The sequence below is a fragment of the Neofelis nebulosa genome, chromosome 15 (assembly GCF_028018385.1).
Source record: "Neofelis nebulosa isolate mNeoNeb1 chromosome 15, mNeoNeb1.pri, whole genome shotgun sequence".
NCBI classification, from domain to species: Eukaryota; Metazoa; Chordata; class Mammalia; order Carnivora; family Felidae; genus Neofelis; species Neofelis nebulosa.
The window spans coordinates 48,704,340-48,731,996 of NC_080796.1; the positions used below are offsets into that span (position 1 = coordinate 48,704,340).

Genomic DNA, 27,657 nt, shown 5'->3' on the forward strand with positions numbered 1-27,657 from the left:
AAACCGACTCTTAACTATAGAGAACAAACTGATGGGTGGGGGAATGGGTGAAATAGGTGATGGGAATTAAGGAGTGCACTTGGGATGAGCACTGGGTGACGTATGGAAGTGTTCAGTCACTTTTGTATACATGAAACACTGTTCATTGACTAATTGGAACTTAAATAGGAACTTAAAAACCAAAAATGTAATCTAGGGATTATACTAATGTGGCATTGCCTCTCCGTCCCATAAACAGGGCAGCTGTCCTTTTTGCCGAGCACAGTTACCAATTTAGAATCTTTATTAGTATAGAGCTTTAATTAGCGAGCTAAAGCCTCTTTGCTCTCTTTGCTTTTATTACCCTGCAACCTTTTTGTATAAAGCAGAAGGTTTTTTTGTTGTTGTTGTTTTTTCAAATGGGAGGCCAAAGTTTTTTAAATTTCAAATGCCACTTTTTTCATAAGTCACATTTATCCATGGACTTGCTTGAATTCTGTGGATCTTACATTCACTTGTTTGGGAATGCTACATTTAAATGTTCTATTTCACTCTGTAATGGCAATAAGTCTTGTTGTTCTTTCTTTTCTTTTTAACGTTTGTTTATTTTGAGAGAGAAAGAGCACGAGTAGGGGAGGGACAGAGAGAGAATCCAAGCAGGCTCCTTACTTTTGGAGACTTACTATCTAAAGCTTTCAAGTCCCGAGATCTTGAAGTGTACTTTGAAAGGACATATCTAAGGTCATAATCTTCCTTTTAAATTCTGGTGCATAGCATTTTGTCTTTCGTCATTTAGAGATTCAGATGATGTCACGTCAAGTCTGATTTTCTTTGTTGTCAGTCTGCTTTTTCCTAGAAATCTGTGTGATTCTATCTTCACTCCTTGGAATTTGACATTTTCAGCTTATCTCTGGTACAGTAGAGATATCTTTAAGGTTTTTTTTAAGCAATATGTACACCCAGCGTGGAGCTTGAACTCACAACCCTGAGATCAAGAGTCGCACACTTCACTGACTGAGCTAGCCGGGAGCCCCAGTAGAGATGTCTTTAAAGAAATTTTCTGCCTGGCATTTGATGAACCCCTTTTAATTTACAGACTCAGGTTCAAAAAATTAAAAAAAAAAAAACCTCAAGTTTATTCAGTGTAGGGAAATTTTACTGTATTTTATTATCTCTACCAATTCCTTTTTTTTTTTTTTTTTTTTTTTAAGATTTTCCATTGTATAGAAATTGAATCTCCTGGAATTATTTCCATGTTGTATACATTTTCTTGTGTTGATGTCTTTCCTCATTCTGGAAGATATCCTGACGGTGATACTGTACAATTGAGTTGTGTTTTTCATCAATGTTTATTCTGCTTCCTGTTCTTCTTTTGAAATCTCGGGGGAAGAAGCTAGAAATTTGCGTTTTCTTATTTTTTGCACTTTCTTTTGCTTCTCCTCTGTTTCATAGCAATATATTCATTTGTATCAAGCTGTGTCCTTAGCATGAAGATTTTAAAAGAATTTCTTTTTCCTACATTAATTCAGGAGTGGGATAGGAGAGTTACTCCTCTTGGCTTCCTTTCACTATTGAAAAGTAATCCGGTTTTTCTTGGCATCATGAAAAGTTTTTTTCTTTTAAAACTTAAGAAATTTATCAGTGTGCATCTTGGTTTTAGGTCCTTGCAAAGTTGGGGTAGTGCTGATTACTGTCAAGTTTTGTTTTTTTAATCTCTGGAGATGGCTTTTGTTTTGTTTTGGGCTGTTTTCTTGAATAGCAGTTATATTCTTTTTTTCCCCCCTAGTGAAAGTTACAGAAGTTCAGTGTGTAAAACAGATATATGAAGGAACTGTTCTGTTGAAACATTAGTAAGGCAGTGCCCATCTACTCAACGTTCAGTCTCCGTGCTCTGTGCCCCTGTGAGGGAGTTTTGTAGAGCCTAACTAAAACAAACAAAAAACCACTCTAATTTGCAACAATTCATGCTGTTTTGCTATTATTTCTTAAGTACCATTTTGTTTGATTGGGATGTTTTCAGGAATGAAATTGACCCCTGAACCCTTTATTTTCCTTTCTAACATTTTTTTTCTTTTGTAAAACGTTTTTATTCTTGTCTCATTAATACTTTCTCTTTTTGTATATGTATCATTGTAATTATTTGGATATCCCTTAGAGACTTGATCCCATTGGAGGTAGTGTTTTAAATTACCTTTTGGTGTACCTGCTATTACAGAATGCACTCCCCGTGTTTAGGGTCAGGGGAATCCTACTAGTGGATCAGTGAGGTGCTATGAAGGGTCCAATCCTTGTCCAATTCTGTAGTGGATCTGTCATGGGCGGGCCGGTTAGGACAGACTTAAATTTTTTTTTTTTTTCTTCAACTTTTTTTTTTTTTTTTTTTTGGGACAGAGAGAGACAGAGCATGAACGGGGGAGGGGCAGAGAGAGAGGGAGACACAGAATCGGAAACAGGCTCCAGGCTCCGAGCCATCAGCCCAGAGCCTGACGCGGGGCTCGAACTCACGGACCGCGAGATCGTGACCTGGCTGAAGTCGGACGCTTAACCGACTGCGCCACCCAGGCGCCCCCAGACTTAAATTTTTTATTATGTCTGTGTTGCATTGTATTAGAAAATTTAATGTTCTTATGAGCATAAAATAAAATATAATAAATAGCCACCTGTAATCCTGCCAATCACCTTGGTGGTAACTACTGTTAATAGTTTGGTCTCTGTTCTTCCAAACTTCCTGTTGCTTCATTTTCACCGACATTTAGTGCTGTCAGTGTTCTGGAATTTCACCATTCTAAAAGGAATTTGCAATTCCCTAATGAGGGATGATGTTGACCATTTTTTTGTGTGTTTATTTGCCATCTGTGTGTCTTTGGTGAACTGTCTTTCTAGATCTTTTGCCCATTTAAAAAAAATACGTATTTTTTTTGAGAGACAGAGCCTGTGTACTTGAGTAGGGGAGGGGCAGAGAGAGAGAGGGAGAGAGGATCCCAAGCAGGCTCTGCACTGTCAGCACAGAGCCTGACACGGGGCTCAATCCCACCAGCTGTGAGATCATGACATGAGCCGAAGTTAGAAGTCTGACACTTAACTGACTGAGCCACCCAGGCACGCCTTTGTGCCCGTTTATAATTGGTTTGTTCATTTTCTTATTGGTGAGTTTTAAGTGTTCTTTTTATATTTTGGATACCAGTCCATTGTGAGTTATGTATTGTTGCTGTTTTTAATGTTTATTTTTTTTGAGAGAGAGAGACAGTGTGAGCAGGGGCTAGGGAGCAGAGAGAGAGAGAGAGGGAGACACAGAATCCAAAGCAGACTCCAGGCTCCAAGCTGTCAACACAGAGCCCAGTGTGGGGCTCGAACTCATAATGAGATCATGACTTGAGGCAAAAGTCGGCCGCCTAACCAACTGAGCCACCCAGGCGCCCCTCAGTTAGTTACATGTTTTGCAAAGATTTTCTGCCAGTCACTTGTCTTCCGTTTTCTTTTCTTTTATGTTTATTTCGGAGAGTGAGAGAGACAGAACACAAGTGGGGGAGGGGGAGAGAGAGGGAGACACAGAATCTGAAGGAGGCTCCAGGCTTCAAGCTGTCAGCACAGAGCCTGATGAGGGGCTCAAACCCATGGATTGCAAGATCATGACTTGAGCCGAAGTCAGATACTTAACCGACTGAGCCACCCAGGCACCCCCTTGTGTCCCGTTTTCTTAACAGTGTTTCCACAGAAGCCTCACCAGAAGCACCTTTAACATTCATATTTCCAGCAGCAGTTTCTTCTAGGCTTTTCTATGGCGTGCCTCCAAACTCTTCTAGTCTCTATTCATGACCCAGTTTCAAAGCTTCTTCCACATTTGTAGGTGGTTTTTCAGCCACACCCCATTTCCCAGTACTCAAATCTGTATAACGCTACATATTATCACGTCACATGGAAGTACTATAACTTTTTAAAACGACTCCAGTTTTTGAACATGTGGGTGTTTTTTCCATTATTAGAAGCAAAGTGATGATGAACTTGATTGAATATTTACCTCGGGACAAATTCTAGAAATGAAACTGTGCATCACAGCATATGCACATTTAAAGGTTTTAGTATATGTTTAGTGGCACTCTTAATTCCTAACCTAGGTTGCTGACTTCAAGGCTGGTTTTTATTGTGGTCTGCTATTCTTGGATTAGGATTATTAGTGGGAGATATGATTGAGTTTGATTTCATTTCAAGTTGTAGATCAGTGTTTCTGAAACCTGGTCTTCTGGTATATATGAATTTATAGAAACCCTTTCCAAATTCTGGCAGGTGCTCTTACCGTGTGTTTTTATTTCTGCAGAAGCTTTCTTGAGTACTTCACTGTGAGGGCCAGGGTATGGCAAGAGCAGAGGGTGGGGTGTTGGTAGTTTTGTGTATTTTATGGAAGGAATCCCAAGGACGACTTGCACCTTGTTACAATTGGTGTGCAACTCTGTTTTTGTCAACCATGATTTCTTTTTTTTTTTAATTTTGCCTAATTTTTTTAAGTTTATTTTTGAGACAGAGAGAGGCCATGTGTGTGAGTGGGGAAGGGGAAGAGAGAGACTCCCAAGCAGGCTCCACGCTGTCAGCGTGGAGCCTGATGTGGTGCTGGATCCCACAAACTGAGATCATGACCTGAGTTGAAATCGAAAGTTGGATGCTTAACCCGCTGAGCCACCCAGGCGCCCTGGGGTGCAACTCTTTAGCCATCTTAATTCCATAAGCTAGCTCTACAGATGTATTCAGGGGTAATTGTTTCATCAGTTATTCTAGTGAGACAGCTTTTCCCACCTACTTGTATACTTTTGAATTAAAAATGCTTGTGAAAATATTGGGACTTTTGTCAGATGAAAAAAACCTAGTTTGTCAGATACGTAGATTTAGCAAATATCTTGTGTAAAATAACGTAAATCCCATCAATAATCTAAAATTAGATTATTGGGCCACCCGGGTGGCTCAGTTGGTTAAGTGTCCAACTTTGGCTTAGGTCATGATCTTGGAGTTTGTGAGTTCGAGTCCCTCATCGGGCTCTGAGCTGACAGCTCAGAGCCTGGAGCCTGCTTCGGATTCTATGTCTCCCTCTCTCTCTGTCCCTCCTCTCTTGTGCTCTGTTTCCCCCCCCCCCCAAAATAAATAAGCATTAAAAATAAAATAATAAAATGTAGATTATTTATTGAGTTAGCAATGCTTATTTTATGCTGAAGTCATGTAATGAGCACCGTAGAGAATACAAAAGAAGGGCATGGCTATCCTTAACAAAAATTCTACATTATAAATGAGAAAGTATAATATTCACATAAGAATAAAATACTAACCAGTGCTCACTAAGCCCTGCACAGGTAAGGACATATTCATGCAATTAAAATTTGGTTTTAACAACGTGATCTCAGTCAAGGTGATTTGGAGGAGGAAGTTGGCAGAATTTATCTGAAGTACTTTAATTCATTGTCTCCTCATTTTAGGATTACATTTTAAAGACGATTTCTGTGATTGAGTGGTCTTTTGGAAGATTAAACCCATTTCAAGAGGACTTGGAGCTGGTCCTCGCCTTGAGGAAGCAGTGGCTTGTTTTCAAGAAGCCACTTCTAATCTGAGGATCTACCCAGCATGCCTAATCAAGGAGAAGACTGCTATTTTTTTTTCTATTCTACATGTACCAAAGTAAGAATTGGCATCTCTAAATCAGTTCTTTCTACAGTTTCTCTAATAAAATTTGATAAGATTTACCCCGTATACTAAGTTTTTATGTTTTGTTTTCCTCAACTGTTCATTGTCTGCTACCTGCTACCATTGTTTAAAAAGAGAATAGCAGTCCTGGGAGACTTCATCGTTCATCCTTGTTTTTGCTCCTCTCGTATGCTCTTCACTGCCCTTCACGTTCTACAAAAGTGGAAAGGTTTACAGCGCATAGGCATCACTCACTGTTCTCTTATTGATAATTAATCTGTTCGGGGCGATTTCGGAATGAGGAGCACTTTGGCCCAGCTTGCAAACTTTGATTTTATTTACTTTGCATTAAATGAATGTGTGGGTTGTATTATACTTCTAGAAACTATCGTGGGTTGAATTTGACTTTTTTTCTTCAGATTTCCTGCTGAGTCATCAAGCCATTCTTCCAAATACACTTTTGCAGCATTTTTTGCTTTTTCTGTGTCCAGACTTCCTGTTTTTCTGCTTGATTCTTCTGCGGCTTCATTCAGATCTATCCACTTTTCTGCGCCTTTATGACTAATTCTATAATTGTGTATGTTGTTAAAAAAAACCTTTTTTAAAATCATCTTGGTGCTGTGTTTAAAATGATCAGTTTTGAGCAAAGCCCTGATCACATCGCAGGTTGCACAGCAGTAGTGTTCTGTTTAAGATATTACCATTGTATAAAGTATATAATGAAGCATAGACTTAAACTGAAATGCTAATCTATTAACTTTCTGATTTTCCATCAAAAGCTAGTTACACAAGTCAAGATGTATTGAAACAGTTTTGAAGAACTGTAAAATGTATTTTTAAAGTGTACCACTTTAAATACTCCCACTTATCTTTTTGAACCCCATCTCTCAGCTTATGTCACTTATGTTATAAAATCAGATGAAGGATACTGTCAAGGAAGTTATAAATTTGTTGACCTCAGATTGTTCTTGTCTTCCCCCTGCACTGTGTTCTACCTTGCCTGTCTCCTTACTCCTTTGTGTTTGTCTAGATGCCAGGAAACTGTTACAATGAACATTTCACGTAGGCTCTGTTTTGGTACCACAGTTCTTTTCTGTATTCTCTTTGTTTACAGGGTGACAGCTGTCCATTCCGTCACTGTGAAGCAGCACTAGGAAATGAAACTGTTTGCACACTGTGGCAAGAGGGGCGCTGTTTTCGACAGGTGTGCAGGTTTCGGCACATGGAGATTGATGTAAGGTTTCAGTTTGTACTGTAATGTATAGTCTGGTGTTGTGATGGGCCAATGCAAAATACAGGGGGGAAATGACATTTTATGTAATACGCAGGTTACATTTTTTTTTTTTTTTTTTTTTGATGAGATAGTGAAATTTCTGTCATAATGCTCACCTAATTTGATATTTTGGAGTATTGGTATCATTTTCTAGGAGGCAGTTTGGTAATCTGTCGAAAGTGTAAAAATTTTGTATGTGTCACTGGGGAGTATTTTTGTTTCTATGTTTATTTTAAAACCATCTCAAACTTAGAGGAAAGCTGCAAGTACAGTATAAAACGTCTTTCTGAGCCACTTGGGAGTAAACTGTCACCTCCAAATACGTTCATGAGTATTTCCTACAAACAAGAAGGACGTTCTCCTACATAACCATAATACAGCCATCAAAATGAGAAAATTGGGGCACCTGGGTGGCTCAGTCAGTTAAGCATCTGACTCGATTTCAGCTCAGGTCATGATCTCGTGGTTCATGAGACTGAGCCCCGCATCAGGCTCTGTGCTGACAGCGTGGAGCCTGCTTGGGATTCTCTCTCTCTCCTCTGTCTCTGCCCCTCACCTGCTCTCACGTACACATGCACATGCGCTCTCTCACTCTCTCAAAATAAGTAGATATATGTTTTTTAAAAATGAGAAAATTAACATTGGTATATTACCTTCATTTAATCCAGAAACCCCATTCACGTTTCGCCATTGTATCAGTTACGTCCATTAACACAGAAGGAGCAAGTCCAGAATCTAGTGTTGTATGTAGTTGTCCTCGCTCTCACTCTCCCTCAGTCTAAAACAGTTGTTCAGTCTTCTTTACTTTTCATTTGCCTTGACATTTTGGTAAGTATAGGCCAGGTATTTTCTAGAATGTCCTGCAGTTTGGGTTTGTCTGGTATTTCCTCATTACTAACTTCGAGTTATGTATCTTTGACGGGAGTGTTAGTTCTTCTCATTGCATGTCATTAGTGACACAGTCCTATAGTCTTTAATTATCCCATTACTGGTGATGTTAAATTAACCCTGATCCCTTCATTAAGGTGGTACCGGATTGCTTCACTATAAAGTTTTTCTTTTTGTACCTAATATGTATTTTGTGGAGAGGTACTTTGAGACCCTGTCATTGCCCCATTTCCTACCAAACTACCCGTTTTTTCCACTTAGTTACCTATATTTGTGTGAACTCAAGGTTTTCTCTTTTATTCAATGTGTTACACTCCATTAGTATCTTTTTTTTTTTATCAAGTTGACCCAGATTTGCCCTTCAAGCTGACTTTTGTGTCCTTTTGATGTTTACATCATTCTTTGAACACCTTTTTGCTTTCTAGCCTAACAAGATTTTTTATTAGGCTCATCCTGTATTTTTCCTCCTCCAGCCCTGGAATCAACCATTTCTCTAAGGAGCCCTGGATCCTATTAGTGAAGAATGCTATATGTATATAGAAATAAGATTTGGGTAGTTCCTGGAGTCTCACTGCTTCCAGGCCTGCAATGGTCAGAACAGGGGAGTATATAAGTGTATTCATATAGACACATTTACCTCATTATTTATTTTTTATGTCTGTGTATTGAATCAAGAGTTCACAAAGATGCCTTCAGTTCACCAGCACTGCAGAGTTTATTTAGTCTAGGCTCTCCTTTTCCATACTTGTAACTCTCTTTTCCAAAAGTAAGAAAGTCGCTTCCCACTGTCCTTAACATCAGCTGATTTTATCAGTCCCCTGGTTCCGTAAGCCAGTGTCGTATCACAGCCTCCTCCTTCCTCTCAGGCTCTGACATCACACATGAGGCTGCTGCTCTTCCACAGGGACATCTTGCTCACCTTGTGTTGGTTCCGACAACCCTGTAACAGGCCTTGTTCCTTGCTCCACTGTGAGGACCTCATCTTCACCGTGCTTGGACCCCAACATACTGCTCCTCTCCCCGCGGATGCCCTTTTCACACCTTTGGTCTCTGATATCTGTGTTGGAGAGCCCTCCTATGTGAGATGCCTACTTTCTCACCCTGCGTGTATTCGGACTCTGTAGCAGGTCCCCACTTAGGAAGAACCTACCTTCCTTACCCTGCTTGGTCATTGCCCATTCTACGCTGGCCCTCCATAAACACACACTCCCCATCCTTCCCTGGGATCCCTTCTGCACGGAAGCCTTGCTCACCCTGCTTGGGCTCCATCACTGTGCTGTCCACCCTCCCAACTCCTTCTGGGTTCTGACACCTTAGGCCAGTTCCACCTTGTCACGTGATGCCTTCCTCATTCAGTCAGGCTCCAACACCCTGCTCTGGGCCACATGCCCAGCGTGAATGCCTACCTCTCATCTCTCAGCCTCACCTAATGCCCTTGGACTACATTGTTTGAGGGGAGGTGGGGAAGGAAGGAAGACTGACCATGCACTTTATATGCCTGGGGTTACAGAGCTACTCCAGGTAGGTTCTAGATTTATGGCCTCTTAACTGCATTCTGTGCTGCCTATCTTCCAAAGAGCAGGGAATTCACTAAATAAATTCAGAGAAATACTCTGCAGCTTTTGAAAATTAATGTAGTACTGGCAAAGTATAAATTGGCACAACTCCCTAAAAGGCGTGGTGTGTCAGAGTCTCTAAGAACATCTACATTTAGAGGGAAACCTGGGTGGCTCAGTTGGTTAAGCGTCAGACTCTTGGTTTTGGCTCAGGTCGTGATCTTACAGTTTGTGGGTTCAAGCCCCACTTGTCATCCATGCTGACAGCACGGAGCCTGTTTGGGATTCTCTCTGCCTCTCTCTCTCCTGTCCCCTGCTCATGCTCTCTCTGTCTCTCTCAAAATAAATAAATAAACCTGAAAAAAAAATTTACATTTAGATATACTCTAGAACTCATCAGGAGACTCAGCATGTAGTTGTATTTCATGGCTAAGATTTATTACAGTGATGGGGAGGTACACTGATTATAAATGAAAAAAAGACACAGGCAGAGTCTGGAGGAATCCATGTGCGGTTTTCTTTTATGATCTCCCTCTCATGACGGGTCACACAGAGCACACACTTCCGTGGCAATGAAAGTGCAGCACTACGTGTGGGATGTTCCTGCCCAGGGAAACCCATTAGAAACTCAGCATCCAAGATTTTTAATGGGGCTAATCATGTAAGCACCCTCTACCTATCACATTCCAGAACTCTAGACTCCCAGAAGGATGGCAGCCTAAGACATGTTATTTGCACAGTCTAGGCACCGTGATCAATTAACTGACTAGGAACATTCCAAGAGCCAAGTTCCCACATGCCAACCAAGGGCCAACTTAGCAAGCAGGCTACCTAAGGATAGCAGTCTTTGGGCTGTATCTTCAAAAATACTGTATGCTGGGGTTTTGTTTTGTTTTGTTTTGTTTTGTTTTTGTGTTTTTAGCTTTGTGTCATCTGTGCTCATATGTGCAAAAGGAGATAGATGCAGAATTACTCATAATTTGTAATGATAAGATATGTGAAATAATCTAACCCTCATTTAAAATAAATTTGCTACAATTAGGAGCGTCTGGGTGGCTCGGTCGGTCAAACGTCTGGCTTCGGCTCAGGTCATGAGTCTCATGGTTTTGTGGGTTCGAGCCCTGTGTCAGGCTCTGTGCTCACAGCTCGGAACCTGGAGCCTGCTTCGGATTCCGTGTCTCCCTCTCTCTCTGCTTTTGCCCCATTTGCACTCTGTCTGTCTCTCTCTCAAAAATAAATAAAACATGAAAAAAATTTTGTTAATAAAGTAAATTGCTACATTCATACAGTGGAGTACTGGACAGCTGTTAAAATTTTTTAAAAGGGAAACTTTATTGATAAGGAAAGATTGGGATATATTGTCAGTGAAAAAGCAAGGGGGTAGAATAAGGTGCATAATATGCTACCATTTGGTAAAAAAAAAAAAAAAGGGGAGAAGAATTTATATTTGTTTTTCATTTGCATATGTATTTTTAAAATCTCGGGGGGTATAAAAGAGAAACTTAAAACATGGGTCGTCAGGGAGTGGGGACAGGAATGGAAAGGAGCGTTTTTACTGTAACCCCCTCTACATGCAGTTGATTTTCATTATTCATGGGTTCCATGTTTGCAAATTCACCTCCTTGCTAAAATTTATTTGTAACCCCCAAATCAATACTTGTGGTGTTTCATGGGCCATCTGCAGACATGTGCAAAGCATTAAAAAACTTGAGTCACGTGACCTACACACTCCCAGCTGAGATGGAACAAGGTGACACTCTGCTGGCTTGTTTTAGTTCTCATACCATTAGCAAGTGTCCTTTTTGTGGTCTGTTTAAAGCCACGTGTTTTGCATTTTTGTCCTTTTTCTTGGGTGATTTTGCTGATTAAAATGGTTCCCAAGTGTGGTGCTGAAGTGCTGTGTAGTGTGACTAAGTGCAACAAAGTTCTTAAAGTGCCTTATGTAGAAAATACCTGTATTAGATAAGCTTCATTCAGTTGTGAGGTATAGTGCCCTTGGCCTTGAGTTCTGTGTTAATGAATACACTAAAAAAGGTGTCTTTAACCACAAACACCCGTTCAACCGTGCTATATTGATTATTTGATAAAAATGTGACCAGAAACTTGCAGGAACCTGACTAACTTAAACTCTGTATTTCCCTTAGGAGCAGTCTGGTTCACTATTAGCTAATTTAGTATTCGTAGTGACTTCATAGATTATAACTACTGCAAATAATGAGAATCAGCTGTATGTCTTTGGACGATGTGCTGTATTACCTTTTAAATATTAAAAAAAAAAATTCTGTAGGAGAATGTTACTAGGGAGGATCTGTTGCTAAGTGAAAAGTGGGTACACTTATGGAATACTTTTAAGTTTTTAAGTATACATGTAGACATTTATAATTTTTCTTCTTCTTTTTTATTTTTAAATAATAAACTCTAGACCCAACATGGGGCTTGAACTCATGACCCCAGAATCCAGAGTTGCTCTACCAACTAAGTCAGCCAGGCACACCTTTAGTTATAGATACAGATATAGATATATATTTGGAGAGAGAATTCTGTATTTCTTTTTGGGTAATAGCATAGCAAGCATTTATTACCATTTTCCAAGTGGTTTTCATTGTGTATTACTTTTCATTTAGAAACAAAATCCAGTGGGGTGCTTGGGTGGCTTAGTTGGTTAAACATCCAACTCTTGGTTTCAGCTCAGTTCTTGATCTCAAGATTCATGTGTTCGATCCCCACATTGGGCTCTGTGCTGACAGCTCAGAGCCTGGAGCCTTCTTCACATTCTGTGTCTCCCTTTCTCTCTATCCCTCTCCCGCTTGTGTGTTCTCTCTCTCTCTCTCAAAGATAAATAAACTTTAAAAAAAAAATTTTTTTTTTTAACGTGTTATTTTATTTTTTAAGAGACAGAGAAGGACAGAGCACGAGCAGGGGAGGGACAGAGAGAGAGAGAGAGAGAGACACAGCATCGGAAACAGGCTCCAGGCTCTGAGCTGTCAGCGGGGAGCCCGCCACGGGGCTTGAACTCATGAACTGCGAGATCATGACCTGAGCCAAAGTCAGACATTTAACCGACTGAGCCACCCAGGCGCCCCATAAATAAACATTTTTTAAAAAAGAAACAAAATCCAGTAAGTGTGTTAAACAGAGCAAGTAAATGTCATGTGACTATATACATGTGTCATGTGTATAGAGGATATCGTTACAGAAGTCATCCAGTAATTTGAAAACTGCTTCCAGGAAAGAAGTAAAAACTTAAGCAAAGACAGACCCAGGAGCATGAGGTTCTGCCTTAAGGAAGGAGTAATTGAATAATTGTTACTTCTGTCTAAAAGAGAACAGTACTATTATGCTTCCCTTTTGTGTGTGCCAGGAGACTAATAAATTCTGTCCATTTCTTTGAAAGGTAAAGGTTTTTGCTGTACTGTTTATTTTTTTTAATTTTTTTTAATGTTTTTATTTATTTTTGAGACCGAGACAGAGCATGAATGGGGGAGGGGCAGAAAGAGAGAGGGAGACACAGAATCGGAAGCAGGCTCCAGGCTCTGAGCCATCAGCCCAGAGCCCAACGCGGGGCTCGAACTCACGGACCATGAGATCGTGACCTGAGCTGGAAGTCGGACGCTTAACCGACTGAGCCACCCAGGCGCCCCTTTGCTGTACTGTTTAAAAATGGGTAATTATAGGGGCGTCTGGGTGGCTCAGTCAGTTGGGTGTCCAACTTTGCCTCAGGTCATGATTTCATGGTTCGTGAGTTTGAGCCCTGCATGGGGCTCTGTGCTGACAGCTCAGAGCTTGGAGCCCGCTTCAGATTCTGTGTGTCATTCGCTCTCCGCCCCTCCCTGCCCTTGTGCTCCGTCTCTCCCTCTCAAAAAATAAATGTAAAAATAATAAATAAATAAATAAATAAATAAATAAATAAATAAAACAAAAATAGGTAATTATACATGTGGCAGTAAACTCAGGACATAAGTTTTGTAAGTACTTTTTTTTTTTCTAACCGAACTGCCTTTGAGAGATGTTGAGCTAATTTTCATTTCCATTATCAGTACACAGGGCTGTATGATCCTTCCACATTCCCACTGACACAGTGTATTATCAAATAATTTCTCAAAATCGTCTATTTTTATCTTTGCCCTTTTTGCTACATTTAAGGATCTTTTTATAATGGTAATTGTTTTTGTTTCTCTCTCCCATATTTTTAGCTTTCTGAAGCAATGCTGCTATTCTTTCGTAGAATTTTTTTAAATTTATTTTTGAGAGAGAGTGAGCACACCTGTGTGCATGCTCGAGGGGGAGAGGGGTGGAGGGAGAGAGAGAAAAAGAGTCTTAGGTAGCCTCCCTGCCCAGCACAGAGCCCGATGCAAGGCTCCACCTCACAACCGTGAGATCATGACCTGAGCCGAAATCAAGAGTCAGATGCTGACCCAGCTGAGCCATCCAGGAGCCCCACTCTTCCTACAGTTTTAAACCTTAGGTTGCTTATTATGATGAGTGATCCAGCATAATCCAACAGATGCAGTTCTGTGTTCCCCCTTTATCTCTTGACTGTCGCCAACTGTGCCCTCGAAACTCCTCACTAACCTGACTGCTCTACCACGGAGAAATTTTACCTGTTTTGATCTCTACATCAGTGCGACCACACAGTGTGTACTCTTCTTGTGTCTGGCTTCTTTCCTTTTGCACTGTCATGTTAAGTGTAGCACTGGTTTATTCCTTCTGTGTACTGGGTAGAGTGCTCTTGTATGAAAAAACTACAGTGTATTTATCCATTCTGGTGTTTGTGTACATTTGGTTTTCCATTTTGGAGCTATTAACAAACAGTATTGTTTTGAACACACCTACACACGTGTACATGTACACATCTAGTGTATGCATTAGCAGTAACGTATGTATTTCTGCCGAGCATATATCCTGTGACCCAGCAGTTTATTCTTGATGTGAGGGTATTTCTTTTCTCATTCCCCTTCAAAAGGGTGCGGTAGCTTGCGAAGGAAAATACCGATCCTTAGTGTGTTACATGTGCCTTCCTTGGAGAAGTCACAAAAGGGAAAATCGATCTCAAAGCTATGAACTCGCAGCTTCAAATAATAACTGCAGTTTAGTGAGTCCTTTCTATGTGCTAAGTGTTTCGTATACATTATTTCATTTAATCCTTACACGAAACTTAAATAGCTACTCTTCTTGCCATTTTATAGCTGAGGATACTAAGACTTAGAGGCATTAAATTACCTGTCCACCATCACATGGCCAGTATGTAGCATAATACTATCTTTGATTCCATAATCTTAACTAATATATTACCCTGCATCTGTAAGTTAAGTGTAGGCATTTAGAGGTTCTAGGATGAGACAACAGCAGAGGAACTACTTCCCTACCCACTTCCTCTCCCCATCAAGCATGAAGAGCGTCACTTTCAGCAACCCTCGTGCTCACAGTCAGCTCACATACCTCAGAGTTTTGAAGCCTGTGATGAACTTTATTATTCAGAACACAAATGACCAAAGTAACACAGGTCACAACATTTTTTATTTGAAAACACTGTGTTTTTTCCTCTAGAAAAAACGTAGTGAGATTCCGTGTTACTGGGAAAATCAGCCAATGGGATGCCAGAAGCTGAACTGCGCTTTCCATCACAACAGAGGACGTTACGTTGATGGCCTTTTCCTACCTCCAAGCAAAAGTGAGATGTGTTTTTAGTTTTAAAAGAATAGTTACTATTTAATGAACACCTGCTGTGTGCAGTATATAGAGTACTTTACATATGTGACCTTTTAGTCCTGCAAGAGAACAGTTTTATTTCCACCTTATAGATGAGGGAGCTGAACTCTTCTTTAAGGTTAAATGACTTATACCTAGATAGCCCTGCTCATAAACCAGTAAGTATCATAAGCTTTTGTCGCCAAAAGCCATGCTGCCTCACAAATGTTTCTCGGCATGACAGTTTAGATTACGATAGCTTCATTTCCCATTTTCTTATCAGACCCAATGAGTTTTCCAAAAGAAACTTGATTCTCCAGGCCAGGGTTCAACAGAACTGGCCCCCCACCTGTTTCATAAAATAACCTTCTATTGGAAGGAAGCCATGCCCATTCATTCACATATTTTCTATGGCCAGATTTTATGCTCCTGCTGCAGAGTTGAATAGTTGAGACACAGCCATCTGCAAAGCCTGAAATACTTACTGTCCAACTGTTTACAGAAAGGGTTTGCCAACCCTGCTTAGGTGATTAAAATTTGATGGCTACACATTTTGGCCCCTGTTTAAGAGAAAAAAGTGGCTTTGCTCCTCTCTGGTTTGGTTCAGAAGTGTTATATCTACTGTCTCTTATTTGCTGAGCAAAAAGCCTCAGATTTCAGTATTAAATGTCTAGAATTTGCAACCAGTTTTATACATCTAGCCTCCAGATTAATCTGTGTTTTGAACACCTACTTCGAGTGTGTTTATGTACAGTGAGGAGTTACTAGCTAAAAGCCCTGTTTTCCCTCCCTGGGAGTATGCAACTTAAGTATGAAAATGGGGAAATCGGTATAAAAGGACATAAGTGCTCATAAGGAAAGTGCACCAAACTTCTATGCGGTTGGAGATTTTTTGATGAAGTGGGACTTTATCTTCTATTTTTAACTTCTGACTGATGTTGTGTATCTAGCTGTGCTCCCCAGTGTGCCTGAGTCACCAGAAGAGGAAGTGAAGGCTAACCAGCTCACAGTTCAACAGAACAAACTGTCTGTCCAGTCTAATCCCTCCCCCCAGCTGCGAAGTGTCATGAAAGTAGAAAGTTCGGAAAATGTTCCCAGCCCCACCCATCCACCAGTTGTAATCAATGCTGCAGATGATGACGAAGATGATGATGGTGAGTTTTTAGCTCTTCCTTTAAGGCAAATAAGTGACTGGGGGTCATTTAGTGAGTTAGAAATCAGAATTAGAGCCTGTTGTTAATTGTACATTTGCCTTACATGTTGATACATAGATCAGTTTTCGGAGGAAGGCGATGAAAGCAAAACGCCCATCCTGCAACCAACTCCCGAAGTTCACAATGGATTACGAGCAGCTTCTGCCCGCAAACCTGGGGTCAGTTTGAAGCAAGGTAAGAAGAGGCCGTCTGGTTGCTGGTGCCTGCTCATGAGTCTTGCAGCGCTGTTGAATATGCCCGAACTCTTTTAAATAACTTGGGAATGGATCACGATCACCGCCACCTCTCTCTCCTCCACCCCCACTGTACGCACAAGCGGATTTACACATACTTTCTCTTATTCATCCAGAAAACATTTGCCTGCTTGCTGTGCTCAAATAAAACACAGAGGGCGTGAGGTGTTCTTTCCTCATGTGGTTTCTGTTTGGGTTTCTCAGGTGAATGTTTGAATTTTGGAATAAAAACCCTTGAGGAAATTAAGTCAAAGAAAATGAAGGAAAAATCCAAGAAGCAAGGTGGTAAGTCATCAGTTTTGACACGGGTGGTCGGATTTTACTACAGGAGAATAACAAGAACCTTCTGATGAGGACACTTGGCAGCAGCCAGAATGAGCACATGTGGTCTGTTTGAAGTTAAGCACAGACTTCTTGAAATCAGGGCGGCTTTTTTAACTCAGAGCTAGACGTGGACAACAGTGTACTGGGAAGAACTGCTCTGTCTTGAGAAAGACAACTCCAAAGAATGGCATATAAACCACACTAAGGCGAGGAAAAACTTTATTTTGAGTTGTTTGACTTCTTCTCAGGAGCTGTTGTCTTCTAGAGCTTGCCTCAGCCTGGTTGGCCTATATTTCCAACCCTAAAAACTACAGATCCAGTGTGAAAAGTAGTATTTAGAGAGGATCACATGGTTGGTTCTAAGTACTCCGTTGCTAAGGCTTGTTCTTGGAGTTGTGTTTTGCAGATGATTAAAAGACAGATTTTAAAAGGTTGAGTCGACACACTTGGTGGCTGGCATGCTTCTGAGGTTAACTGTAGGAGCTAGCCTTCTTGGTAAATAAAAGTAGATTCAGTGCCTGAGTCGCTGGAAACAATTTTATATTTTATTTTTACATTGTGACCAAGGCAGAGAAGAAATAGGGATTCTCTCCCCTCTCTTGCCCCACCCTAATTCACCAAAGGCAACTAGGTTTGCCTATACAAGACTGGCCCATAGTCCTCCAGTGGTCTGTGTTGAACGTAACTGGTCACAAAAACAAAATTTCTTGGCTTGTAATGGCTTTATTTTTTCCTAAATTATTTGCTGCTCTCTGACTTGCTTTATTCAGAAGGTTCTTCCGGAGTTTCAAGTCTTTTACTCGAACCTCAGCCCATTCCTGGTCCTGAAAAAGAGAATGTCCGGACAGTAGTGAGGACAGTAACTCTTTCCAGCAAACAAGGTGAGATATAGGTCGGTCTGGGTTGAGAGTTGTCAGGCTACTACTACCGTATAACTGAGAGAGCTAAGTCCTAGGGTGTAGTGTACCTTCGATGGATTTGCAGGAAGACTTTAGTATGTTGGTCACATATAAGGATGAGAAGAAAAATCAGTGCCTTTGACTCTTACTTATAAAAGGTTAAAATTCTTATTCAAGCAGCTCTCACATTTATGTAGGTTTCAGTTTTACATTTACCGTTTATCTGTATCCATTCAACAAATTTATTGACCGCCCATTGTGAGTAAAGAACTATAATAAAGTCTTTAAGCTGTAGAAAAATGGAAGTCTTTTCTCTTAATAGTTTTTTTTTTTTTTTTTTTTTTTTTAATTTATTTTTGGGACAGAGAGAGACAGAGCATGAACGGGGGAGGGGCAGAGAGAGAGGGAGACACAGAATCGGAAACAGGCTCCAGGCTCTGAGCCATCAGCCCAGAGCCCGACGCGGGGCTCGAACTCACGGACCGAGATCGTGACCTGGCTGAAGTCGGACGCGTAACCGACTGCGCCACCCAGGCGCCCCTCTCTTAATAGTTTTAAATGTGGTAAGAAATAATAACCTAAGTAAGTGTAGCGTAGATACATTTAAATGTGCTGTTGAAACAACAAAGAATTAGAAGAAAGAGAGCTCACTTCTTGCTGGTAATCAAAGTTCTGGACAACGGTTAGCAATGGAGTAGACTGTGGTTTCATTGAGCGTATCGAGGTGCACAAGCAAAAAGAAGAGTTTGGGTTTTATAATCAGTTGGTCAGAACACAGCCTGTGTTCATATGCTTGGCTACTGTTAGAATTAGGACTGTGTTATTAATTCCCTTTGGGCTGCGCATTTGGCTATTTAAATTATTATTTAATAGGGCACCTGGATGGCTCAGTCAGCTAAGCACCCAACTCTTTGTTTTGACTTAGAGGTCATGATCCCATGATTCATGAGTTCGAGCCCCTCATCAGGCGCTATGTTGACAGCACAGTCTGCTTGGGATCCTCTCTCTCTCCCTCTCTCTCTGCCCTTCCCCTGCTCTCACTCTCAAATAAATAAACTTTTTAAAAAATTATTTAATAGGGACGCCTGGGTGGCTCAGTCGGTTAAGCGGCCGACTTCGGCTCAGGTCATGATCTCGCACTCTGTGAGTTCGAGCCCCGCGTCGGGCTCTGTGCTGACAGCTCAGAGCCTGGAGCCTGTTTCAGATTCTGTGTCTCCCTCTCTCTGACCCTTCCCTGTTCATGCTCTGTCTCTCCCTGTCTCAAAAATAAATAAAACGTTTAAAAAAAAAATTATTTAACAGGTTAAATCTTTTTTTCCCAATGAGATATAGTCTTTTTTTTTTAAATAATTGATTTATTTTTTAATTCCGGTGAGATATAGTCTTAATACTGAGACCTGACTTTCAAGAGACTTCCTGGGTGGACTTATCAGAGCATACGTTGTAACCCATTATTAGTTACTGAATACAGAAAAATTGACTAATGGTAGAGAAATCCTGTTTTTGCCATTTCAGGAGAAGAACCCTTGGTAAGATTGAGTCTAACCGAGAGACTGGGAAAACGAAAATTTTCAGTAGGTGAGATAAATTTGGGGCAGATCCTTTGTGGTTTTCTGTTTGTGCATTAACATGATATGTCCTCCAGAACTCCCTTTGCATGAATGTCCTGTCGATACTGATTTGCTGGTCCTTCTGAATTCTTGGCTGCAAGAACTTACAGAATTTCTTGATGTTTTTCACGTATGCGTTAATACCTTTTATTGATTACAGAAATTTGTAGTGTTACAATTTAGACTATAACCAGCTTTTTAGAAGGTACTGTGTTGAAAAAACAGTAAAGAAGATATCTCTTTGTTTCTATGGACAGATTGGAACTTGGGTTTTTTAGCTAAAAAATACGACTTTTTATTTAAATGTCAGCGTACATGTAAATTTTGTGATTTTATGGTTTCACATTTAAATTACAAATGAGAATGGAGAGAAAAATCCTACCTTGTGTCTCGTCTCTCCAGTTTCTAATGGGACCCTGCAAAGATGATACCTTCAGTCGGGCAACCTGAAAAACAACTTTCAGCTGGTGACACGTAGACACCTTGTGTAGAGCAGTACAAGACAGCAAACCAGGGGGCGGGAAACCTGGTTCAGGTCTTGGCTCCATCACTAATTGATATTCAGTAACCTACAGAATCTTTCATAACCTTAGATTTCTTATCTAGAAGAGAGGGCTATTTAGTCTTCAGAGCCTTCATGTCACAGGAAAATGTAATGATTGCTTTGCTCGTCACCTAATCATCACAGGTGCATTTAACCCCAGATAGGCCTAGAATTCAGCAGTTGGCCAAATAAGATTTTTGTTTGTACGTGTTTTTGTTTTTGTTTTTTTCCCCACATATTCCTAATTCTGAATTTTGGCCTTAATCAGGGCTTATCATTCAGGGCCATTTGTAGTTTTAGTCTGTTATTTGGTAGGTGTTGATTTGTGTGTTCTAATTTTTTGTTCCTTATTTTTTCTTTCTGCTACCTTTGTATTCTCTAACACTGAATTCTAAGGAAGCTAGTGAATGAACACACCATATAAACGCAGAAAACTTAACAATTATTCTGTTTTGTCTGTTTGCTTATAGTTCTTTACCTTGTTGAAGATGGATTTAAACTCTTAAACTAAGTTCTGTCTGTTTGTAGGTGGTGACAGCGATCCTCCATTAAAGCGTAGCCTTGCACAGAGGTTAGGGAAGAAAGTTGAAGCTACAGAAACAAACACTGACAAAGCACCAAAGAAAGGTACCTTCATTCTAATACACGTGTGCGTGTGTGCGTGTGTGTGTAATCATGACGCTTCTCTCTTGTAATGTTATCAAGGATGGTTTGTATTTTTTGTGGTTGTTGTTCAGGTAAATCAGATTATCGTGTGTCTGTATTCAACAACAAACATTTGAGTGTTTACTCTGCTAGATTCTAGGTAGATGCCACTGGATAAAATAAATACCATCACAGTCCTCAGAAGTTTATAGTATAATGGCAGATGGGAATATTTCTATATATTGTGATAAATTCTGTGACAGAAAAAGTACACGGTGTTGGGCACCTGGGTGCCTCAATCGGTTATGTGTCCGACTCCTGCCTCCCACACACCCCCATATAAAGCTTTTTAAGCCATTGTAGAGCCTTTGGGCTTAGGAGCAATCCATGGGAAGGTTATGAAGGAGAATCAAAAGCTCAGATATGCATTTTAGAACCATCACCCTGCCTAAAATATGGAGAAAGATTAGAAGGAGACAAGAATGCTGTCCAGAATATTAGTTAGCAGGATGTTAAAATAATCTGGAGGAGAGGAGTTAGTGGCATAGATGTAGTGGTCCTGGAAGTTGGTACGGAGAGATATGGACTAACTTGAGGATGTTTGGCAGTTAGAGTGATTACCTAGTTGAAGTTCTATTTATGGAAAGAAATCAAGGTTGGAATTTTTTTTTCCTTTTATGACTTAGCAATGAAACATTGGTGTTAATTACTAAAGAAAAAAATCTTTTTTTTATTGTGTTTAGTTTTAACTTCTCTCTCTTTTTTTCAACGTTTTTTTTTTTTTTTTTTTTTTTTTTTTTTATTTTTGGGACAGAGAGAGACAGAGCATGAACGGGGGAGGGGCAGAGAGAGAGGGAGACACAGAATCGGAAACAGGCTCCAGGCTCCGAGCCATCAGCCCAGAGCCTGACGCGGGGCTCGAACTCACGGACCGCGAGATCGTGACCTGGCTGAAGTCGGACGCTTAACCGACTGCGCCACCCAGGCGCCCCTCTCTCTTTTTTTAATGTTTATTTTTGAGAGAGAGAGAGCATGAGCAGGGAGGGGCAGAGAGAAAAAGGGACAGGAAATCTGTAGTGGGCTCTGCAATGACAGCACAGAGCCTGATGCGGGGCTTGAACTCAACGAACCGCAAGACCATGGGCTGAGCCAAAGTTGGACGCTTAACCAACTGAGCCACCCAGGCACCCTCCAAGAGGCTTTGATGGGTAGCTGTTCTTATTTAGAGTCTTCCTTGCATTCTCAGAGCGAGTAGAAGTTATTCTTTTTCTATGCAGCTATACCCTTTTTCTCCTGGCCTATTGATCATATTGAAAATTTTCATAACTAAGAAGCCTATTTTAAAATAGATTTGAGGGGCACCTGGGTGGCTCAGTCATTTGAGCATCCAGCTTCAGCTCAGGTCATAATCTCACTATCCATGAGTTCGAGACCCCCGCCGGGCTCTGTGCTGACAGCTCAGAGCCTGGAGCCTGCTTCACATTCTGTGTCTCCCTCTCTCTCTGCCCCTCCCCCACTCATGCCCTCTCTCTCTCTCTCTCTCTCTCTCTCTCTCTCTCTCCCCCTCCCCTCTCTCTCTCTGTGTCAGAAATAAATAAACATTAAAAAAAACTTTTTTTTAAATAAGTAAAATAGATTTGAGGGATGGGAGCCTTTTGATGCCACTAAGACTTTAGAAGGCTGTACAATAACAAAATTATTTCCCTGAATTCAGTAGTTTTTGCTTTTCAGATCTAAGAAAAAATTTTTTTAAGCTTTCTGGAATACTCTAGGGAATTCATGATTCACATAGGTCTGTTTTGTGGAAAAGAAAAATTTTAAGATCTTAAGAGGGTTTTTTTTGTTTGTTTTTTAAGAATTTGCATTAGAAGAGAAGCATAAGCCCAATTTGTAAACTTTGGGGGGAAAAGTTCTGGGGCGCCTGGATGGCTCAGTCAAGTGTCCAACTCTTGATTTCAGCTCTGATAATGATCCCAACATCATGGGATCAAGCCCTGTGTCAGGCTCTGCATGGAGAATGGAGCCTGCTTAAGATTCTCTCTCCCTCTTGCCCACTCACGTGCACATGCTCTCTCTCTAAATTAAAAAATAATAATAATAATAATGAAGAAAAAAGTCTGGGTTCAGCTTTTTTTTTTCTCTTTTCTTTACAGTTCACTTTTCCAAGTCTCTGAAGGAGCGATTAGGCATGTCAGCTGGTCCAAACAGTGAGGAGGCAGCAGGTAAGTGAACTCTAAAACCAGCTTCTGTTGTTTTTTTTTTCCTTGCCGTAACAAATCTAAGTAATTAATTACTCACTGGTATGAATCCTCTTCTTAAAAGATGGCAAAATCATTAGTTCACCATAGCATTAGTAGTAGGAAACTGGAAACCACCTAAATAGCCAACAAAAAGAAATCCAGTTCAATTAAGGTAGTTAGTTATGTACTAACGTAATTATTGTCATAAGTCATGCTTTAACAATAATGATGTGGAAAATTTCTCACATTATATTGAATGAAGAAAGGTTACAAAAGAACACATAGTGCTTTTGACTTTTTGATGTAGGGTAGGAACCTTATTTTATGGGAGTGATGAAATTTATTTTCTTATTCTAGAAACTTATTCTCGGGAGTAGCATCCATATATATGAGATGACTCCAGTTTTGTAAAGATAAAAGTATATGCCTACAAAGAACACTGCAAAAAATACACCAAAATATTAACATTTGTTTTATTTGGGTGTTGAGGTTTTAAGTATTTTAATTTTCTTCCTTATATTGAGATTTTAATTTTTAAGTAATCTCTACACCCAGCATGGGACTCAAACCCACAACCCTGAGATCAAGAGACACATGCTTCACTAGCTGAGCCACCCGTAATTTTTAAACCTTTTAAATTTGAAAGTCTAACTACTTAGCATATACATGTATACAGTTTAATGAATAGTAAAATGAATGTGTACTCTAGCCCTTCAGCTTTTTTATACATTGCTAGATTCAGTTTGATGTTTGGTTGTTTTTTTTTGTTGTTTTGTTTTGTTTTTTAAGTACTCTCTGTACCCAAAGTCGGGCTCAAACTCTCAACCCAGAGAGCAGGAGTTGCACACTCTACTGATTGAGTCAGCCAGGCGCTCCTCACTTTGATGCTTTTTAGTTTTTATATCTGTTTATGAATCGTGTTGGCATGTGCTCTTTTTTCATACTGTCTTCATCTGGTTTGTGTGTTAAGATTTTGCCAGCATCATAAAAAGGGAGTCTGATGTCAAACATTATTACCCTCGTAAAGAACCTGAATTTATTCTTCAGAAACTTTTAGTTGGGATTTTCTTTACCCTTCCCTACTATGCTGTGACTTTAGTACGGTGGCTCTAAACGTGGAACTTTTTGTTCATTCAGACCAGTATTCAGGTGGGCCCTTCAAATCTAAGGACTTACCTTTTTTTAGTTCTAGAAAACATTCTTCCAGTTTCTTTGAGTATGCCTTTCCCACCCTTCTTTTTAGTTTTCTCTTTGTGGAATTCTTACTAGACAGAGGTTGCAACTTTTGGACATAGGCCTCTCATGTCTTTTAATCTTGTCTTCATATTCTCCATTCCTTTGGGTTTTGGGGGTTTGCCTCACCTTCTATGGTCTTTGCTTGGCTTTATTTTCTAGGTCAGGAATATAGTAAATATTTCAGGCTTTGCAAAGGTTTGTGGTCTCCATTGCAACTACTCCACCCTGCCGTTGTGGTGTGAAAGCAGCCTTGTACAATATGTAAATGCGTCCGTGCAGCTATGTTCTAATAAAGTTGTATTTATAAAATTGAGATCATGGCCACATTGGGCCCAGCAACTATAGTTTGTTAAACCTGTTCTAGATGGCTGATTTTTGACCAGGTTGGTGGGTTTTTTTTTTATTAGTTCCTTCTGTTGGATTTATTTTTGCACTTGGGTTTTTGTTTTCCAAGACCCTTTTTTGGTTCTCTGATTTCTCCGTCTTTTACAGCCTGATTTCAGGCTGCTCTGGAGTTTCTAATTTGAACCTTTTAAAAAATGTGTGAGTATATTATTTGGTCATCTTCGTCGCTTCTATTTTGGTTCACTGTTTTTTTTAATTTATTCTTTTAGTTTTAGAGCGTGCACAAGCAGAGAGAGGGGAGAGGAAGAGAGAATCTTAAGCAGGCTCCACGCTCAGTGCAGAGCCAGACATAGGGCTCTGTCCCCCAACGCTGGGATCATGACCTAAGCCCAATTCAAGAGTCAGACACTCAACCAACTGAGCCATCCACCCAGGCGTCTCTGGTTCACTTTTAATGTTACTGCTTTTTCATAGCTGTAAGTTTCTAGCCTGGGTTTCCTGTGTGGGTTCTAACCACCTTGTCCTCAGGTGATCCTCCCTCCTGACTGGGAGACACAAGTAAGGTCCGCCTAAGTGGGGAAGGTGTACTGAAAGGCAGTTGTGTGGGTTGCAGGCTAGAAGACTGGGGGCTCATACCATTGCCGCAGTAAGAAGTTTCTTTACTTTCAGAGCACAGCCACTTTCTTTCCTTCCCTAGTTGTACTTTTTCTTCTTGTCCCCTGTTCTTTTTCTGCTTGTCATTTGTTTCATCTTCTCCCTTCAGCCCCGACCTCCTAATGTGCTCCCCGCCCCAGCGGATTCTCCTCGTTTTAGGGAGCAGTTCTCAGGAGAAGGTCATGACTGGTCCAGCTGTTCTATAAGTCATCCTTAAATTTCTTTTTTCCTTTTTTTTTTTTAAGTTTCATCATGAAAGTGCCTTTTTTTTTTTTTTTAAGTTTATTTATTTTGAGAGAGAGAGCGTGTGAGCGTGAAAGCAGGAGGGTTAGAGAGAGAGGGAGAGACAGAATCCCAAGTAGACTTCACACTGTCAGCACAGAGCCCAATGTGGGGCTCAATCTCACAAGCCTTGAGATGATGACCTGAGCTGAAACCAAGAGTCGGATGCTTAACTGACTGAGCCATCCAGGTGCCTCCCATCCTTACATTTCTACCCACTGTTGCTTTTCCTGCTAGTTTGGCTGGTTTTCTTTGGCTCTGCTGGGAAGAACAGATCTCACTCCTACAGTTTTTTTTGTTGTTGTTCTTTTTCTGTTTTTCTGTAAATTCAGACAGCTGCTGTCTTATCTCAGAAATCCCTCAAGATTTATGCTCTGCCAGTGGTAGCCTTGTTTTCCAGCACTGTGGATTTCTTCTACTTTTATTATCTTCTCTGTCGTTTTGATAAAATGTTGGTAGAGTGGGGAAACAAGGTCTTCGTGTCCCCGTTTACACGCTCCCTTGGAGTGGTAATTCTGAGATCAGCCCACTGTCTTCAAATGGAAGAATTTGTATTCGAGAAACCTAAGGAAGTGATTCAGTATCTGTTTGAGTGCTGTCTATGTACAGCTACTGTACTGACATATTTCAGATAACTATAGCCCCTTTTTATGAAGTATCTATCTGGTGTGGTTGGAAATACACACACTTGAAGTACTGTGTGAGCAGTGCTGTGATCAGAGAAATCAGCTAGATTGGAGGGTGTCAGGTTCTAAACTGAACTCAGTTAAAACTAACTAGGCAGCAGGAGAATGAGACCAGTAGGGAATATTCTGTGTAGAAGGGACGGCACATTCAAAGGTTCAAAAGGTGAAACCAAGTGTGATGTGTTTAAGGTTGTTAAAGGATATTTTTGGGTTTTGATCTTGCATGAAGAGCTGTCATTCACTTATCAAATGTGTGTGTACAGCCTCCAAATTTTCCCACATTACATCATTCTTTATTTTAGCCTAGCCTTCAGTAGTGAGGACAGGCGTATCTGTCAGTGTGAATTTGCTCTTCACACGGATGTAGAATGATGAATGTGTCATTAAAAATAGCTCTTCAGGGGCATGCCACTCTCTGAGCCTTTCCCATTTCTCTTCTGTCTTGGACCCGTCTCACCTCCTTTTCATCCTTCACATATCACTTAAATATTACTTCCTCTGAAAAGCTTCCCTTCACCGGTTCCTGGGCAGAGGTTGGGGTTCTTGCTGTCTGCTCCTATGTATTAGCATCACACTTCCTGTATCAGATTGTCATTGTAGGGGCGCCTGGCTGGCTAAGTCCTTAGGGGAGGGAGTGTGACTCTTGATCTCAGGGTCATGAGTTCAAGCCCCCGTGTTAGGTGTAGAGCTTATTGCTTAAAAAACAACAACATATCACAATGTTATTATCACACTTTGTTGTTGCCTGTTTGGTCTCTCAGACTTTAAATTACATGTGGGTAGATACTGTGTTTTGCTTACCGTTCTTTTTCTGGCACGGTGTCCAGCACATGTTTAGATCTATAAGTGAATGGAAGAATTAGTTCATTACTAGTTTGGTGAGATTTACAATGACAGATTTCTCCAGCTAGTAAGTGGCTTTGAGGTTCTTCGGGAATAAGCTTCTGAATAGAACTCTAACAAATCAGTAATTTTTGCCACCTAAGAGTTTTCCTTGAGGGCCACTTCCTGAAACTTGGAGTATTCTGAAACTGAAAATGAGACTAATAATACTTTGATCATTTTAATTACGTGCCTAAATGATACTACTCTATTAGGACTCTGTCCTGATCCAAGAACAGAAAGATCGTAAGTTGTTAAGAGATAAACTCCAAATACAGTGACTTGTTTTTCCCCCATGAAAACAGAGAGAGTTACTAAAGTTGGTGAGATTCACGTGAAGACATTAGAAGAAATTCTTCTTGAAAAAGCTAGTCAGAAACGTGGAGAATTACAACCTAAACTCAAGACAGACGGACCCTCAAAAGCCGATGATTCTACTTTAGGAACAAGAAGCCCCTCCACTATCCGAATCAAAACCTTCTCTGAGGTCTTGGCAGAAAAGAAACATCGGCAGCAGGAAGCAGAGAGACAAAAAAACAAAAAGGATGTAACTTGCATCAAGCTGAAGGCCGACAGCGAAATGAAAAAAACGGTGGTTTTGCCGCCTCTAGTCATCAGCAAAGTGCCGTCGGAGGAGCCCGCAGGGAGAACCAAGTCTATGCAGGAAGTGCACATCAAGACGCTGGAGGAGATTAAACAGGAGAAGGCGCTGCGGGGGCAGCTGAGCTCAGAGAGCAGCTTCGGTTCCCAGCAGCAACCCGAGGCCACCCCCGGGGCAAGGCGGCTTCTCCGAATCACAAAAAAACCAGGTAAGG

General features: G+C 40.6%; 1 protein-coding gene across 7 annotated transcripts in view; it reads left to right on the forward strand.

Annotated features, from left to right (window-relative positions):
* The window catches only part of ZC3H11A (zinc finger CCCH-type containing 11A), a 44,099-nt gene that overhangs the window by 9,261 nt on the left and 7,181 nt on the right, over window positions 1-27,657 (forward strand). For all 7 annotated transcript variants that reach the window (XM_058701724.1, XM_058701726.1, XM_058701725.1 and 4 more), the window contains exons 4-14: window positions 5,439-5,637; window positions 6,758-6,877; window positions 14,908-15,031; window positions 15,999-16,202; window positions 16,320-16,436; window positions 16,700-16,780; window positions 17,590-17,700; window positions 19,234-19,296; window positions 20,401-20,499; window positions 22,671-22,739; window positions 27,148-27,651. In XM_058701724.1, coding sequence (XP_058557707.1) covers window positions 5,584-5,637; window positions 6,758-6,877; window positions 14,908-15,031; window positions 15,999-16,202; window positions 16,320-16,436; window positions 16,700-16,780; window positions 17,590-17,700; window positions 19,234-19,296; window positions 20,401-20,499; window positions 22,671-22,739; window positions 27,148-27,651 — 1,546 coding nt within the window. In that variant the 5' untranslated portion in view covers window positions 5,439-5,583. The remainder of the gene's footprint in view (window positions 1-5,438; window positions 5,638-6,757; window positions 6,878-14,907; window positions 15,032-15,998; window positions 16,203-16,319; window positions 16,437-16,699; window positions 16,781-17,589; window positions 17,701-19,233; window positions 19,297-20,400; window positions 20,500-22,670; window positions 22,740-27,147; window positions 27,652-27,657) is intronic.